This window comes from Cricetulus griseus, assembly GCF_003668045.3.
Source record: "Cricetulus griseus strain 17A/GY chromosome 1 unlocalized genomic scaffold, alternate assembly CriGri-PICRH-1.0 chr1_1, whole genome shotgun sequence".
Lineage (NCBI taxonomy): Eukaryota > Metazoa > Chordata > Mammalia > Rodentia > Cricetidae > Cricetulus > Cricetulus griseus.
In genome coordinates, this window is record NW_023276807.1 from 29,789,747 (window position 1) to 29,806,198 (window position 16,452).

The 16,452-nt window shown below is 42.8% G+C and overlaps 1 protein-coding gene across 1 annotated transcript in view; it reads right to left on the bottom strand.

The window, feature by feature from the left end:
* Positions 1-5,356: 5,356 nt before the first annotated feature.
* The window catches only part of Mep1a (meprin A subunit alpha), a 28,652-nt gene continuing 17,556 nt past the window's right edge, over positions 5,357-16,452 (bottom strand). The window contains exons 10-14 of the mRNA XM_035453465.1: positions 14,825-15,040; positions 10,813-11,268; positions 9,295-9,483; positions 8,303-8,606; positions 5,357-5,822 (exon numbers count right to left, since the gene is read on the bottom strand). Coding sequence (XP_035309356.1) covers positions 5,666-5,822; positions 8,303-8,606; positions 9,295-9,483; positions 10,813-11,268; positions 14,825-15,040 — 1,322 coding nt within the window. The 3' untranslated portion in view covers positions 5,357-5,665. The remainder of the gene's footprint in view (positions 5,823-8,302; positions 8,607-9,294; positions 9,484-10,812; positions 11,269-14,824; positions 15,041-16,452) is intronic.

Consider the following 16,452-nt stretch of genomic DNA (forward strand, 5'->3'; position numbering starts at 1 on the left):
GCAGAGATGGAGAAACGAAGCAGCCTGAGTCCACTGGAACCCAGAAGATCATGAGTCTCAGATGTTGTATATTGAACTAAAGGATTTGACTTATACTGCTTTGATTTTTATTGTGATTGTCCCCTGGTTCTTCCCTCGTGGAATAAATATATTTAACTAGTTTCTGGTTTTACAGGAGCCCACAGTTTTGAGACTTCAGACGTTCAAAGAGACATTAGATTTTATTTCTTTATTTGGGGTTTTGTTTTGTTTTTCTTTTTTGGAAGGGATTGTTTTCAAGATAGAATTTTTCTGTGTAGCTCTAGCTGTACTAGAACTGGCTCTGTAGACCAGGCTAGCCTCAAACTCTAGGATCTGTCTCATCCTCCCATGTGCCAGAATTAAAGGTGTGCACTACTGCTCCTGGCTGAGACATTAGATTTTTTTAACAGAACTTGGACTCCTTTAAAGTGTTGAAATGTTTAAAGACTGGAGGACTTTAAAAAATGACACCATAAGGTTAATATGAGCTCTTGTGGATAAACAACAAAGGAAAGATAACTGTTTGATTATGATGTGCATGTGTGCCAGTTTTACAAGGGGTCTATTGCGCTGGTTAGTTTTTGTCATCTTGCTACAAGCTGGGGTCATCTGGGAAAAGGGAACCCCACCTAATAAAATGCTTTCTGAGCCCACTGTGGGCAGTGCCACCCTGTGGTCGTAGGAGGTATAAGAAAAGTAGTTGATCATGAGCCTGGCATGGGAACCAGTAAGCAGCATCGCTGCAAGGTCTCTGCTTCAGTTCCTGCCTCCAGTTTCATGCTTTGGCTTTCCAGAATGATGGACTGTAATGAGGACATATAAGACAAACAAATTCTTTATCCCCAACTTGCTTTTGGTCTGGTCTTTATCACAGCAGTAGAAATAGAACCAAGACATAAGTGAATATTCTTTTTTTCTTCATTTTCCAGATTTTCAAAAATAAAAACAACTTGCCTAAAGTTCATACAACCATTGATCTCTAGAGTCAAGTATTAAATGCAGTGTCTAGCAGGAAACATGGGAACTTCAGTATATTCCAACCTATTGCCTATTGCTTTGTTAGGAGCAGGCATGCATAGTAGGATGGGTTGTTAGACTCCAAAGAGAGAGGGGGGGGGGAGAGAGAGAGGGAGAGAGAGAGAGAGGGAGGAAGAGAGAGAGAGAGACAGAGACAGAGAGACAGAGAGAGACAGAGAGAGAGAGAGAGAGAGAGAGAGAGAGAGAGAGAGGGAGAGAGAACTGTGAAGGATAGGAAAGGTAGAAGATTAAGTCCTATTTTTATTTTTAAAATGTATATGCATATGGGTGTTTTGCCTGCATGTATGTCTACATACCACATGTAAGCCTGGTGTCCCTGGAGACCAGAAAAGAACATGGATACTCTGGAACTGGTAGTTGTTAGCATGGTACATGTAGGTGTTGACAGTCAAACTGGGGTCCTCTGGAAGAGCAGTCAGTGCTCTTAACTGCTGAGCCATTTCTGCAGCCCCAAGTTAAATCTAACTCAAGTTTAACCTCATATAATTATTTCACACAGGAGCAGGTGACCAATGTTTTGGGCAAATCCAGCTTCCTTCCTCAGCCTAAGAGAATGACAAAGAATTGCACTTCAAATGGTGACCTCAGATTAGCCACCAAGTGGACACCCCAAATACAACAGCTTGGCCACCCATTGCCATTTTAATTGCTAGTTATCATTCAAGTATGGCTGTGTGTCTCTGGTGTTGAAGGTGTTGTTTTTATTCTTGGCACAGATCTATCAAGCATTCTCAGGTCGTTGGCTGCCACAGAGGAGGGCAAAGTGATTTTCCAGAAATGAAGTGTGAGTTTTGGAGGCTGCATTAAAATCCATACCATGGAGATTTGAGACACTGTCTTAATAGAGTTGGCTACTCCATGCTTTTCCTTGTAACATGAAGACCGAAGGGGTGGGGGTCTGAATAATTTGTTTTTTGCTTCACTTGCATGAGAAGAGAGGTGACATGGCTGATGCGGATGCTTGATTGGAAGTCTGTCAGTACGTTGTGTGGAAGTCAGTCTGTGACTTGCACCGCCTATGTAAACTGGTGACTTGGGAAAAGCACCCTGTTTACTCAGTTTCCACAAAGTAAAGGAAATGATAATGTCGTGATCTCTACTAATTGCTGGGTGATTCTTATAGAGATAACAGGTCAGAACTAGAGACCCAGACATGACTGAATAAAGTCATTGTCACTTTGAGTCCTTCCCTGGAGCTATTCTGAGGTTTACATAGAATCTCCATTTAGAAAATAAACAGCCTCTCCACTTTCATATTTAATTTATGGCTAGGAGTCTTCGAAAAAATTCCAGGGACTGGGAAGCTGGCTCAGTCAGGTAAGAGCATTTCAAGCCAGCATGAGGACCTGAGAAACGAAGACAGATTGAAGAAGATGCCTAACATGGACCTTTTGCTTCCATGTGTGTGTGCGCAAACACACACACACACACACACACACACACACACACACACACATGGTCATGCACACAGGCAGACATCACACACAAGAAAGAAACAGAAGAATTTCTAAGATTCATAACTTTTTTTGTTTGTTTGTTTTTGTTTTTGTTTTTTGAGACAGGGTTTCTCTGTATTGTTTTGGAGGCTGTCCTGGAACTCACTCTGTAGACCAGGTTGGCCTCGAACTCACAGAGATCTGCCTGCTGCTGCCTCCAGAGTGCTGGGATTAAAGGGGTGTGCCACCAACATCCGGCTATCTTTTTTCTTTTAAAAATATTTTATTGGAAATTTTATATAGTGTATTTTGATCATATTTGAGGAAGATTTGGTTGTATCCCCAGCTTCTCAGGTACCATGAACCTAACTCCAATTTTCTGTAGTCATAACAATTACTCTTAACCCCAATCCATCTTTCCAGCCCTATGATATATTCATTTTTAAAAATTCATTTTGCCCAGAGATTTTGGAGAAACATATTCAGAAAACATTGAAGATAACAAGAGCAGCTGGTTTAGCTATATTTGTGTATATGTCAAAAAATAGATGACTAGTTACACACACACACACACACACACACACACACACACACACACACACACACACCCCAGAATCCAGAAAACAAGCAAAAGAGAACTCTAGGTAGTTTCAGATAGCTTGATTTTTATAGCATCTTCGAAAATGTCTGACTTCTTAAACTTTTTTGAAACCTGTTGAGAGTGACAGATCTTGTCCTTAAGAGTCCTGTGGCCTCTCTGCTACACCTGTACTCTGTAGCCGGCCCCCAGTTTACTCCAGTGCAGGCACTGGACTTGGTGTTTCTGGGATTCTGTCTAGTCATAGGGAAGATAGTGTAATCCAACAGAAAGGAGGGGCTCATATACAAAGAGGTTAGGCTATAATTTGCTTATAAATGGGCCAAAGGCAATGCTCTGCCAGGATGCACTGTGACCTCCATGCCCCAGAGGAAGTTGAGGGGTACCCAGGGTGCTCCTAGAATAGTCACTGATATTTGTTAGTTATTGTCTGCAGATCTTTATCAATAGTCTAAAAACCCAGGTATTCCAGTATGGATGGGAGGGGCTCATAAAGTCCCACACTGAACTGAGGAGCTATTGTCAATTGATGGATGCTGGAGGGGGGGGGGTCAGTTGTCTTCAGAGCTGTTCCTCTGACAGACTTCTCCACCCTTCAGTGGGCAGTTCCACACCCATGGGTGCACTGGCAGCATTAAGTGGAGGGTGGCAAGTTGAGGGATGGGTTTGATCAGAACATACTATATGCCTGTATGACATTCTCAATCAATTTCAAAATGTAAGCATGTGAAATATATTTAAATCTCAAAACAACAGCAACAGTCTAAGAAATATGAAAGCAAGCATGGTGGTGCGGACTGCCTCCTATTCACTAGAACAACAGTATTTCTTATTTTTGTTTGTTTGTTTTTGAGTCAGAGCTTCTCTGTCCCCAAACTCACTCTGGAAACCAGGCTGGCTTCGAACTTGGAGATCCACCTGCCTCTGCTGCTGGGATTAAAGGCGTGTGTCACCATTGCCAGAACATACATCTTAAGGGATGTGGAGGAGGCCAGTAGCATTGGCATCACCTGGCAGCCTGTTAGAAATACAAATCACCGAAGACCTGCCAAATTAGAAACTCTGGGGCGGGGCTATGCCATGGTGTCAGGTCCTCCTGCCGGGCATGTTCCCAGGCATGCTTCTGTATCTCCAGTCAGAGAGTGCCTATCCGGAGTCCTTTTGTGATGCCATGCAAGCTAGTTGCCTGTCTTGGCAATGGACTCTTCCTTTACCCTCATATGTGTTTTCAGTACATAATAACCCCATGGAGATACAATGAAGCCTGTGGCCAAGAAGTCCAGTCACCTAAAACCTGGGCCACTAGGGTAGCTGGGACTGTCTTGTCATTAAACATCAAGAGCCAACTCTTTGCTGGCTGAGGAAGGGAATCAAAGCTTTCCTTTTCATTAGGTTCATCCTGCAACTTTCCTGTGCCAGCCTCATTTTGCCAGCTTGAGGCTACGGTTTGACAAATAGCTAAATACATGTCTTTAAAGTTCTACCTGATGCCTTTGGTCTGTTAACATAATATGATAATATAACACAGTTATTCATGAATACCATAGAAAATGCACCGTTCATCATCATCACCATTATATAGGGTCTCACGTAGCCCTGGTTGGAACTTGTGTCTGAGAATGACTTGAACTCTCCTGATCCTCCTGCCTCCACCTCCTGAATGGTAGATCAAAGACAGGGGCTGCCAGTTCTGGGGAGCAACCCTGAGCTTCCTGATTGATAGACAAACATTCTATGGGCTCAGATACAAACCCAGCCCAAAAGTAAACTTTACAATTTTAGATTCTCAAAAAGAAATTTGGGGATCTACACACACACACACACACACACACACACACACACACACACACCATGCACACTCACACACAAACAATGGGGACAGAGAGTACACATGTTCCATCTTTATTGGATTTATTAAGTCTTTCCATTAAAACCAGAGCAAAAAGAAAGCACACGACACGCCATGGAAACTCAGCCTACCAGAGGGATCTTTGAAATCATTTCATGGGATACTAAATGAGCAATAAGACCACTGTCTGGAGAAAACTATTTGGTTCTAAAATAGCTGCACATAGATTTAATCACGTTTTATGATCTGAAATAGAAAAAAAAGAGACTATTATACCACAGCTATTCACTCGCTTGTTGCTTCATTCATTTAATATTTATGGAGCACCCACAACACACCTGCCAAGTGTGCTTCTAGCACCGGGGCCGACGTGGTGGCTGATGATAACCGGTCCCTGCCTGACTGGAGCTTGTGATCTAACGGAAGTGGGTCCAGTGAGATATAAGGGAGAGGGTCCAGTGTGACCCAAGGTGGGAGGGTCAAGTAAGCAAAGGTTTATAATTAAATATGATGGCTGCTGGCCCAGGACATAAGGATTCACCAGGAACTCATAGAAGGCTAACAGAGCTGTGCAGAGACGGAAGTGGTAAGAGCCTCACACTAGGCTAGCAGCTTTGGTTTGGGAAGCCCTTTCAAACACGCTTGATAAAAATTATCCCGAAGTACGCTCCTCTGGGTGGAGGAGTCCCTTCTGCAGTCTGGTGAACGTCCGCAGGAATCTGCTCACTGCATCAGCTTCTGGTAAGTGTTAGTAAATATGACAAAGGTCAAGAAGATCAAGCCAGTGATGCCACCAATGATCAGGCCCAGCAGGCTGCCATGTACTTGCATGGCCTGACAGCGCTCTCCCGTGTAGAAAAAGGCATGCCCAGAGACGCACCTGCGGAACACGACACAGAGAGTGGAAACTATCTGAACCTCAGGTGCTTTCTAGCAACAGGACCCACCAATAACAGTAGCAAACAAGCGAGCCCATCCACAGCCTTCATAGGTATCGTTTAACCACAAGCTGGGTTAGAACCCAGCCATTCTCCTTGTCGTTATTTAAGTTGAGGAAGGATAAATAACTCTCAGAGTCACATGGTTGGTGTTTTCCACCTGAAGCTGAAAAACAGCTCCTGTGCCAGTTAAGGTTGTTAACCCAAAGTAGGGACATTGTAGCTAAACTTGGGGACTGTTTTCTTTTTAAAATGTCACTTAGCATCACAATCATTAGGGGAAGGGCTCCACAGCTTCCGAAATGACAAAGCCCATTTTTGTTCCAAGAACCTCAAGCTGCAGCTCAGTGGAGCAGGCTGGGGTGTTCTTTTCTTATCCTTGGACTTGTTTTACTTTCTTAGTTCTTGGGGGAGTGTTGAGACAAGGTATCGTGTGATACCCCAGAGTAGCCTGGCATTTACTGCATAGCTCCTGCTGGCTTCAAACCCATGATCCTCCGGCACTGGCCTCTCAAGCACCAGGATTATAAAAGTAAGCCACAACACCTCACTTTTTTTTTAAGGCTTCATCTCTAGCTTGAGAATTTGCTTCTTAAAAATTAATAACAGGAATCAGAAATACCTTTCTTCTGATCCAATGCCACCAGCTTGAGTTACCTTTAGCAAGCTTATCCCACAAAGCTCCAGCTTCAGGGCTGTGGAAAGGAATACTTTGGTGCCTGTATGACAACTCCTGAGACAAGCATATCTAGTTGGAGTACCTGCTGGGATGTGGCATCTATCTGAGGGCCTCGGGAAGAGGTGCAGGCCTAGTCTGATCTGTTGTTGGTGCCATATCTGGAGTCAGCCAACATTTTCTGATGTGTCCCCAGGAGCACTGAACATAACAAGAGCAAAGTACTTTTGACCCCTGGTATCTAAAGCATAAGCTCAATCTAACGGTGAAAAAAAAAATCTAGAGTCAAAACAATTAAGGAAAATGTTACAGAGTAATGGTGTCACTCTTCAAAGATGTCAAAGGGATGAAAGACAAGGATTGTTCCAAGTTGAAGGAAACTAAGGAGACACGGAGCAGAATGCATTGTGGGGTCCTGGAATAGAAAGGGGACATTGAGGAAAACCTGTTGCAATCTGGATGAAGTCTGTTGTCTGTTCCATAGAGTTGTGTTATCATTGTTCATGTCTTGCCTTAGCTAGTTGAAACGTGATTGTGTGAGATATTAATATGACAGGAAAACCGTTTAAGAACACGGGGGAACCTGCAGTGTTTATGCAGGGTATCCACAAGCCTGAACTTAGTTCCAAGTAAAAGCGCCAAAGAAAAGAAATAGAGGAAACATGCCTGTTGGGGACAGCATGCAGCTGGCTCCTACACCTGCTTGCAGCCTGCCAACTGCAGGTGAGAGTTCTCTCCCTACACACATCTGTTTATGACATATTCTTTACTTTTGTGTAATCATTAGAAGCATGACTAGCTTACACAGCAAACTGCACAGGCAGGCATTCGTATATGCAAGTCCCAGCTCCAGCATTGATTATCTGGATAATTTGAGACAAATTACACTTTGTGCATTCATCTCCCTGATATACTAGATGAGGGTAAGAAGAACTATGTCTCAAGAGCAGAAAAGAGAATTCAGATCATGCCACATAATACTGAGGAGGACACACGTTATCCAGCAAGCAGAAATATGATGATAAGCACGTGCTCCCATTATGGTTATTGGAAACATAGTAATAGAACAGAACTGATGAATTCTAAAACTATGATTGCTACTACCAACAAATAACTCATAAGACATTTGCTGTTCATGAAGATTTAAGTTTGGTCTTCAATCTCTGCAGCAGGTCAAAGAGCAGAAAGTCTTTAGGATAAAGCCTGTAGGTCTAGTGTTGATCAATAGTCCTCAAGGCAAACATTATACATTGTGTAATGTAGTCACTGTCACATTCTTTTATGTATTGTGTGCAGTGTGTGTGTGTGTGTGTGTGTGTGTGTGTGTGTGTGAGTGTGTGTGTGTGTGTGTGTGTGTGTGTGTGTGTGTGTGTGTGGTGCATTCATGTGCATGTTGCCAGAGAGAGACACTGGTTATCTTCTTCCATCACTCTTTACCTTCTTTTATGAGACAGGATCTCTCACAGAACTGAAAGCTGGCTGATTTAGCTAGATTTAGCTAGGCCAGTGAGCTCCATAGATTCTCCTGCCCTCACTTTCCCAGCATTGGGGTTACAGAAGTGTGCCATTATGCTCTGTTTTTTTGGGGGACACTAGGGACACAAACTCAAGTCCTCAGGTTGTGCAGCGAGCATTTTACCAACCGACACACCTCCTCAGCCCCATCATTGTGACTTTTTGAACATCAAATTTGACTCAGATATGCTACCTCATCTACCTCCTGCCACCCTTGGCCTTGGAGCCTACCTGCAGCTGGCCATGCCTTTCACGTTCACACAGATGCCATCATTCTGGCAAGGGTTTGGGTCACAGGGGTCTCTGAAGTACTGTGGCCAGTTGTGATCCTCCATGGGGCCAGTATTCTTCACTGACCGCTTCTGTCGGCTGGCTTGTCCCTGGTCCAGGCTGCTTGTCAGGGCTTCCAGGCTTGTCACAGCTCTTCCAGAGCTTTCTCCCAAGACAGGAGCCTCCTGAGCTTGGAGAAGGAGACCTCGGGAGTTCACACTTTGAGCTGTAACTGGAACTTCAGTCCGGTTCAGGTGGGTGAGATCTTCAGGAAACAGGCCATGGCAGTGAAAGGATCCAAGATTAATAACTGACTGTGATGGGCACCCACTTCTGGAAGTTCCCTGAGCCTCGTCTATCTTCCACAAATACCACATATTACATAGAAAAGTAGCTTTTCTCATGATGCCAGCTCTTTTATTGTAAAATGATTCTGTCACACATTGACTGACTGACTTTGCATCATCAAACCAAGGGCACATAGATTGAAGCTGACCTGAAGTCAACACACTGTCATACCTAATAAACTATCATAAAGATAGCACTTCAAAAGGATGAAATTTTGGGTTCTCCCAGGACAGTTAGAGATTATAGTCTTTAATACAAAGAAATGATGGGCATTTTAAGCACTAAATACACTTGCCCTGGCTTGCTAGTCATATAATAGATACATGTATCATTGTATCACATGGTATACTCTGCATGACTAAGTATAATTTTTATGTGTCAATCAAACAACATATTCAAAGCATCATACAAAAATACAAATCCTTGACCAAACAAGTAAAATGTGGCTATAACACAGCATTTTTCTTCAAAAAAAAAAAAAAAAAAGAAAAGAGAAGAAAAAGAAAAAGAAAAAAGATTCCCTCCCCAACTTGCTTTAAAATGAAGGTAAATCAATAGGCCATGCAGAGCTGAGAATTATTGACCCGGGAAGTCTAACAAAGTACCTTCAAAGTCTATGAAGATGATGAGGGTGTTGTCCTTAAGGAAACGTCTTCTCATCAGCATCTGGTGGGAGATGGCCTGGCCCCAGCCCCAGTCAACGCTTCTATAACAGTCACAGTCCTTATCATAGACTCCTACCTTGGATGGCCTGTCCCAGATGACAGAGTCATTTATAGCTGCAGAGTGATGAGGGACATACAGTCTCATTAGCCTCTCCTCTAAATCGTCTTTAATGAACACCATGGGCTTTGCTAAGAAACAGATGCATACATTCCACACACAATCAAGGATTTTGTTTAACATTGACTCTATGATTATAATTTAGAACTGAGAGGTGAGAAGGCCAGAGAACCACAGCTCTGCTCATTTGCCTTCTACTAAGTGACTTCCTTAATATGGACACAGGGAGACCTACTGCTGATTCTTCATTGAGGCTTATGTCTCTCTTGGAAAAAAACAAAAAAACCCAGCCCATTTTTTTGTTGATCTAAGTTTATCTCATGGACATAACAATGCCAGTCAGTCTCGGACTTCACACATCAATACTATAGAAAGCCTTATGATGTCTGAGTTTCTGGTGAACAATGTTTGTCTTCTCAGTTAGACTGAGCTTGGTTGGGAGGGGATCATTTGCGTTCCTGGAACCAGAGTCTCCTGTGCTGGGTCACAGAACGAGCTTTGCATAGATGACTGAGAGAAAACTTAGGATAGAGAAGGGACAATGGCATGAAAAACTTAACAGGACTGCAGAGGTGACTCAGTCTGCCATCTGATGGAGAAGTTGATTCTGACCCCCAGAACTCACATTAAAACAACATCAACAACAAAACCCCCAAGCATAGTAGCACACACTTGTAATCCCTGGGGCAATGGTGGCAGGCACATCCCTGGGGCTCTCTGCCCAGTCACTCTAGTGCACTTGACTAGTTCCAGACTAATCTACCCTGTGTCAAAGCAATGTGGATGGAGGGCAGGAGGGCTGGAGAGATGCTCAGAAGTTAGGAGAGCAAACTGCTCTTGCAGAGGACCGAAATTCAGTTCCCAGTACCTTCATCTGACAGCTCACAACCTTTCGTAACTCTACTTCCTGGGGATCTGATGCCTCTATCCTCTGCTAGCATCTGGGCTCTATAAGGCATCTGCACATACACCACACATGCTTTACCATAATAAGAAGAAATGTTTTGGAAAAGGTGAATGGTGCCTGAAGAATAACACTCCAGACTGTCCTCTGGCCTCCACACATACATGCATACGGACTCTCTCTCTCTCTCTCTTTCTCTCTCTCTCTCTCTCTCTCTCTCTCTCTCTCTCTCTCTCTCTCTCACACACACACACACACACACACACACACACACACACACACACACACACACAAGAAAAACAACCTATAAGTCCACACTCACATCACTATGCTTCTCCTATACGCAAGGGAAAACTGAGGAATACTATTGTCTTTTACACAGATTCTGGCCATCCCAGACTGAGGGGCAGTTCGTATTTTGCTCGATTACCTTGGTAATTGGAGGTCGTGAACATCATGCTTAAGGACATCCTCTTCCTGGCATCCGGGTCCTGGTCCAGAATGGTCATTATGGCCTGTCTATTTTCCACTGGCCACTCCAAAATGGCATCATTCTCCCCACTGTACAAGTGGAAAGCAAGTCCCAGATAGCCAGGGTCACTGTTGATTCTACCATTGGGGTATAAGGTTACCCCCACACCGTAGCCTTCAGAACTGTAGAATCTAGGGCTCAGGAGCTTGTCCCCTCTCACTGTGTTTGCAATGATCTGGGAGATATTCCTTATGGTCCAAACCCCTTTGGGGCAGGGGGTTTCTGTCAGAGTGATGTCATCCAGAGAAATACCACCGCCTGAGTTATCAGGGTCACCTTTGGTGCCCTGGAAAAGATAGCGAAATTTCTCTTCTTCTGTGAGTGTCACATGGGCAATTTTCCAGTTGTGGTCAGAATCTCCTGAGGACAAAGGTTTATGACAGTCGATGTTAACAATTAATGAGCCTGGCATATCAATTCCCTCATTCACTCTCCATGGTGGCTGCTAACATAGGCATTACTGTAGACACATTAAGCAACTTTTCCAAATCACTTGTTTAAAAGGACGTACTGTGATATTTCAAGGCGGCACCAGCAGCAGGGGGCTTCGCGGCAACATTTTCACAGGCATGTCACTGTGCTCATTCTTATCCTTTCCCCTTCCCCACGGCCCTCCCCAACCCCAGGCTTTATTTTACAACTGATAATCAAATCCTAATCAGTTTTGCTTTTCACTATTTCCAAAGTCGCAGGTTTCTTCCTGAGCGAACTTGCTGTTGCTATGGCACTCTGCCTGCTGTTGGTAGCACTAAAATGTCCATGCATTCAGCCAAACCATATAAAATAGATATTTTAGGAGTCAAAAATCAACTAATGGGTAGATTTCATATGGTTCAGCCTGTGACATGTTGCCAAAATCTGTTTGTCTAGATTTTTCCTTGTATATTTGGAAACACCGGTATGGAGGTGACCCAAGGAATCCAGGGTTATCAGAAGCCAGAGACTCACAATCTAAGAGCAGGCAGGATCTACTTGCTGTTTTGCCCAGGCTGAACTACAAGTTGGAAGTTTGAAAAGAGCTGAGGTAAGAGAATGAGGGACCACTCTAGAATATTGGACCCTAAGTTGAACAGCCAGAGTAGGAAGCCCAGGTAAGGTAAGGGCAGAGTAACTCAGAATGCTCAAAACACATGCAAAGAGAGTTAGCTGGAAATGAAGTCGAGAAGAGCCCCTGGGGATTTCCTCTGCTGCATCTTCAAGCCAGAGCTAAGCTCTTCCCAGAATGAAGAGCATCTGTCTCCCTCTTCATTCTCATGTCCTTCTGGGTGGAACTGTTTATATGTTCAAACACACTGAGAAGGCAGAGAATGTACATGGACCACATCAGTAACATGAGAATCTGTGTAGCTGTCATCTTGTTTCATAAGGTCACATAGACAGAAAATATACCGGGTGACTAAAAGACTAAAATGGGGACAAAAAACAGATATGAACTAACTGGGAATTCTGACAAGAGAATGAAAGCTCACTTCTTGCTACTGAGCAACTGCTTTAATTTAATTTTTTGTTTTAAATACAGGTTGTGATAATGAGACTGAAATGTGGGGCGGGGTAGTGGTAGAGACTATGCCGTGTGATCAGTGACTTTTAAAATTAAATCCCCAAGCTTTTATCTAAGTGAGAGGCTTCTCTGAATTAGTTGGGTGATAGTGATGTCTTGATTGTTTGAGACAAACTTCATATGAGGTAGCTCAGATTTCAATCTATTAGAGGTCCTGGCCTCACTATAAACATAAGCTGTGTGTGTGTGTGTGTGTGTGTGTGTGTGTGTGTGTGTGTGTGTGTGCTCACTCTCACATTTGTATGTAAACATTTTGTAACTAAACTTATATAGAAGTGTCTTACAAACCCATGTCTTACATATTGATAGACACATTTTTACTTGAACATCTGAGTTAAAATAGACATTTCACCAAAGTTATAAGCTACTCCAAAATGGATCATAACTAGCTTGTGTTGAATACCCCATAAATGCCAAGTCGTCATTTCACCTTTTAGAAAAGTTTCACCTTTTAGTCAATTCACCTTTTAGAAAAGTTTCACGGACTGGCCAAGCTTAGAATGGACTGATTTCAAAATCCATTTATACATCATTTTTAGAGACTTTACCAAGATGCTCTATGGGAAGTCACATTGGTTTACAGAACTAAATTCCACTTGGGCTGGTTTCATGTTTCCAGGGTAACATTTTGAGTGAGCTGGACATGGTTAACAACCAGACCATTCTATTCACAACACATTTTCATTTTAAATATTCTTTGCTTTTAAAGGGAATCTTTAGAATACTATATGGGTCTGGCTAAACTCACTGTACAATGCTTTTTATGTGCTAGTTCTTTACAATAAAGTTTTGATTATTAAAAAGACATCTTGGTGACATATTTCATTTCCACCATATTAGTTTTGATTAATTACAGCCAGGCCATAGCAAACCATGAACCTCCCCTGCCACAAAGAAAGAAAGAAAGAAAGAAAGAAAGAAAGAAAGAAAGAAAGAAAGAAAGAAGAAAGAAAGAAAGCCATGACTGCAGAGTTCTCAGCCAGCTGAAGATGGAGTGGGTAGAGGTGTTCCCAAAGATGTCTCAAGGAATTTTCTCCCTTTAAAAGTGGCAGTCTGTTTAATATAAGGCAAAAAATAAATACCTACTTTCATTTTGAAGACTTCTTTGTTGGGTAGAAAAAGTGAAAGCTTGTCTCCCTTACTTGTTCTGACTCACTGACAAAACAACAAACCCAGAAATATTTAGCTTTAAAGAACTATGTGGTGACCCTCACATCTTACTGCCTATCTTAGTAGTCAAAGGTTTTCGCTTTGACTCCCAGAAACACAGAGAACAACACTTAGCATGCAAATGGCCCCAGTGGAGTCTATATATTAAATGATTTATGTTCCCATCATTATTTTAAATGCTGAAGTAACTGGAACCTACTTGTGAAGTTTTATGAAGGAGACCTCAAAGAAGTACTTCGGTGTTTTAAATAATGTCATTTGCTTTACTGAAACAGAACCAAAAACAGTGGCAGAGGCAGGTGGATCTCTATGAGTTCGAGACCAGCCTGGTCTACAAGAGCTAATTCCAGGACAGCCTCCAAAGCCACAGAGAAACCCTGTCTCGAAAAACCAAAACAAACAAACAAACAAACAAACAAACAAACAAAAAACAAAAAACAAAAACAAAAAACCCAAAATCAAACAAACAAAAAACCAGTTATGGCCAACTGTTTAGCATCTCTTTGCTTTTGCATCTCTGCCTCTGAATAGCCTGCTTTTTGGATTTATGTATTCATATGACCTCTTGTAGAAGTAGCTTGGAGTCTAACCTAAGCCCTTAATTCCTAAGTGCTTAAGGCATTCTGGTAAAACATGCCAGAGATTATGGTAGACTTTCAGAAGAGTGATGGGAAATGTCCTTCTGAATATATGTTTCTCTTATTGGTTGATGAATAAAACACTGATTGGCCGATAGCCAGGCAGGAATATAGGTGAGGCTATGAGATGAGGAGAATTCTGGGGAGAGGGGCAGAGGGAGGCCACCAAGAAGAGACACCCTATAGAGCCCAGGAAGATAGGATGCACCAGGCATGCATGGCCATGTAGAAATACATAGTTACGGATTAATAATTAAGAAAGAACTAGCCAGTAAGAAGCCCTGGCCATCAGCCAGCAGTTTATAAATTAATATAAGTCTTTGTGTGTTTATTTTTGGCTAACTGGCTTCAGGACCAGGCTGGAAAGAAATTCCAGCTACAGAAGAGGACGAGGGAGATGGAGGAAGGGGAGAAGGAAGTAGTGGAAGAATGGAAGGAGACAGAAAGGGCAAAAGAAGAATGGAAAAGGTGCCAGGGGAGAGAAGCAGAAGAAAAACCACAGCCCCACATTTCCACAAGCCAGTCCTTCTGTGATGGCTCTAGATACCTTGAAAAGTCTGTATCCTGACCAGCTTGCGCACGTTGCCTGCACCATCATCCCTTCTCACCCAGACAATGAGTCTGTCTGCAGGGCTTCCTGTCATCTTATAAAAAAACTGCAGGCACTGTTGCTTCCTCTTGGGGTAAAGGATCCGAGACTCCAGAAGGGCTACCTCTCCTGTCACCCCTGAGCTGGTATTGAAGTGCATGAAGTAGCCAGCACCTGTAGAGAGAACAGCCAACATCCATCTCCGACTTCCCCGACACAGTACCATTTACCGAGACTTAGTGAATCAGGAAACAATGGCTGTTATCCAGGCACCTGTAGCTAGAACTTCTCTGAGGAATAGAAATGGAAACATCCTTTCTCAATGGGCATAGTTACTAACTAGCTAACACCAACACATATCTCTATTTTATTTATATTTATTTACTTTTGGAGACATTCTCTATGTAGCCCAGGCTGGTTTTGAACACATGATCTTCCTGTCTTTAGCCTCCAGAATGCTGAAATTGCAAAGGGTCCCAACTTGCACATTTCCTTTATTTTCCTTTTTTTCCAGGTTTGTAAAATGCAAATGTCTGCCTTACACGGAGTTCAATCAAAATTTGTGAGATGAATTCTATTTTCCTTGCTGACTTCCTAGTTTAAATTAAAAATTCATTATGAAGAAAAGAGTTGATCTCCTCAAATTCGTAAGAAACATTTCAGGCTTATGGTTTGGGTTTCGGATGTATATAGCAGTGAGTGCTGAAAATGCTGTTTAGAACAACAAAGATCGAGTCTATTATCAGTGGTAAAGAATCATCTCTACTGTTCCATGGAATGGTTCGTTTCAGACATACTAGGGGCTAATTAAGGTTTTCCCCTGAATATAAAGGAAAACTTTGGAGTAACATTGAAGAAGAAAGTTAAGCCCATGTTAGTTTTAGAGGTGAGAACTGAAAATCAAATAACTCAGGTATAGGACCCAGGAGGTCTGAATCCACACTCCAGCTCACCTGAATGAGCACGGTCCCCTATTATAGGTGAGTTTCAAATGGGAGGTGGGTTCTGTCCCTGGGGACCCTTCAGGCTCTTGAAGTCCACCTGAGCTTAGACAGCACTCTCTAGCAGTGGGGCATTTGAATGCAGGACTCAGGATAGACGGTCCAGTTAAAATACTAGAGCTTCCCCCGTGTATTACTTCTGGGGTATGGTTCCTGCCTACTGGGGACCTAGAACATTCTCCCAGAAGGTTCTTCTTCTACAATAGTTTATGATCTCTGACATTCTTCTTGGTGGCCTGGCATTTAGCTGGCTCCTCTGAAAGGAAATCTAATCAACTCTCAGGCTGGCACGGGCTAAGAGAATGTCTAGCCTTTAAAGGGCTACTATAGCTTGTAATCCCACTTGCTTTCAAAGAGGCTTGACATGACTTCCATGACAGGTACATGATAAACAAAAACAGTCACTAAAATAAAAAGTTTAAATGGGCTAGAGATGTAGCTCAGTTGAAAACCTAGTTCAATCCTCAGTACCAAATATATCGTTTGCACCTCGTTATCCCAGCTCTTGGAAAGTGGAGCAGGAAGATCAGATGTTCAAGGTCATTGTCCCCAGAGTAGCAAGTTTGCACTTAGCCCAAGCCACAG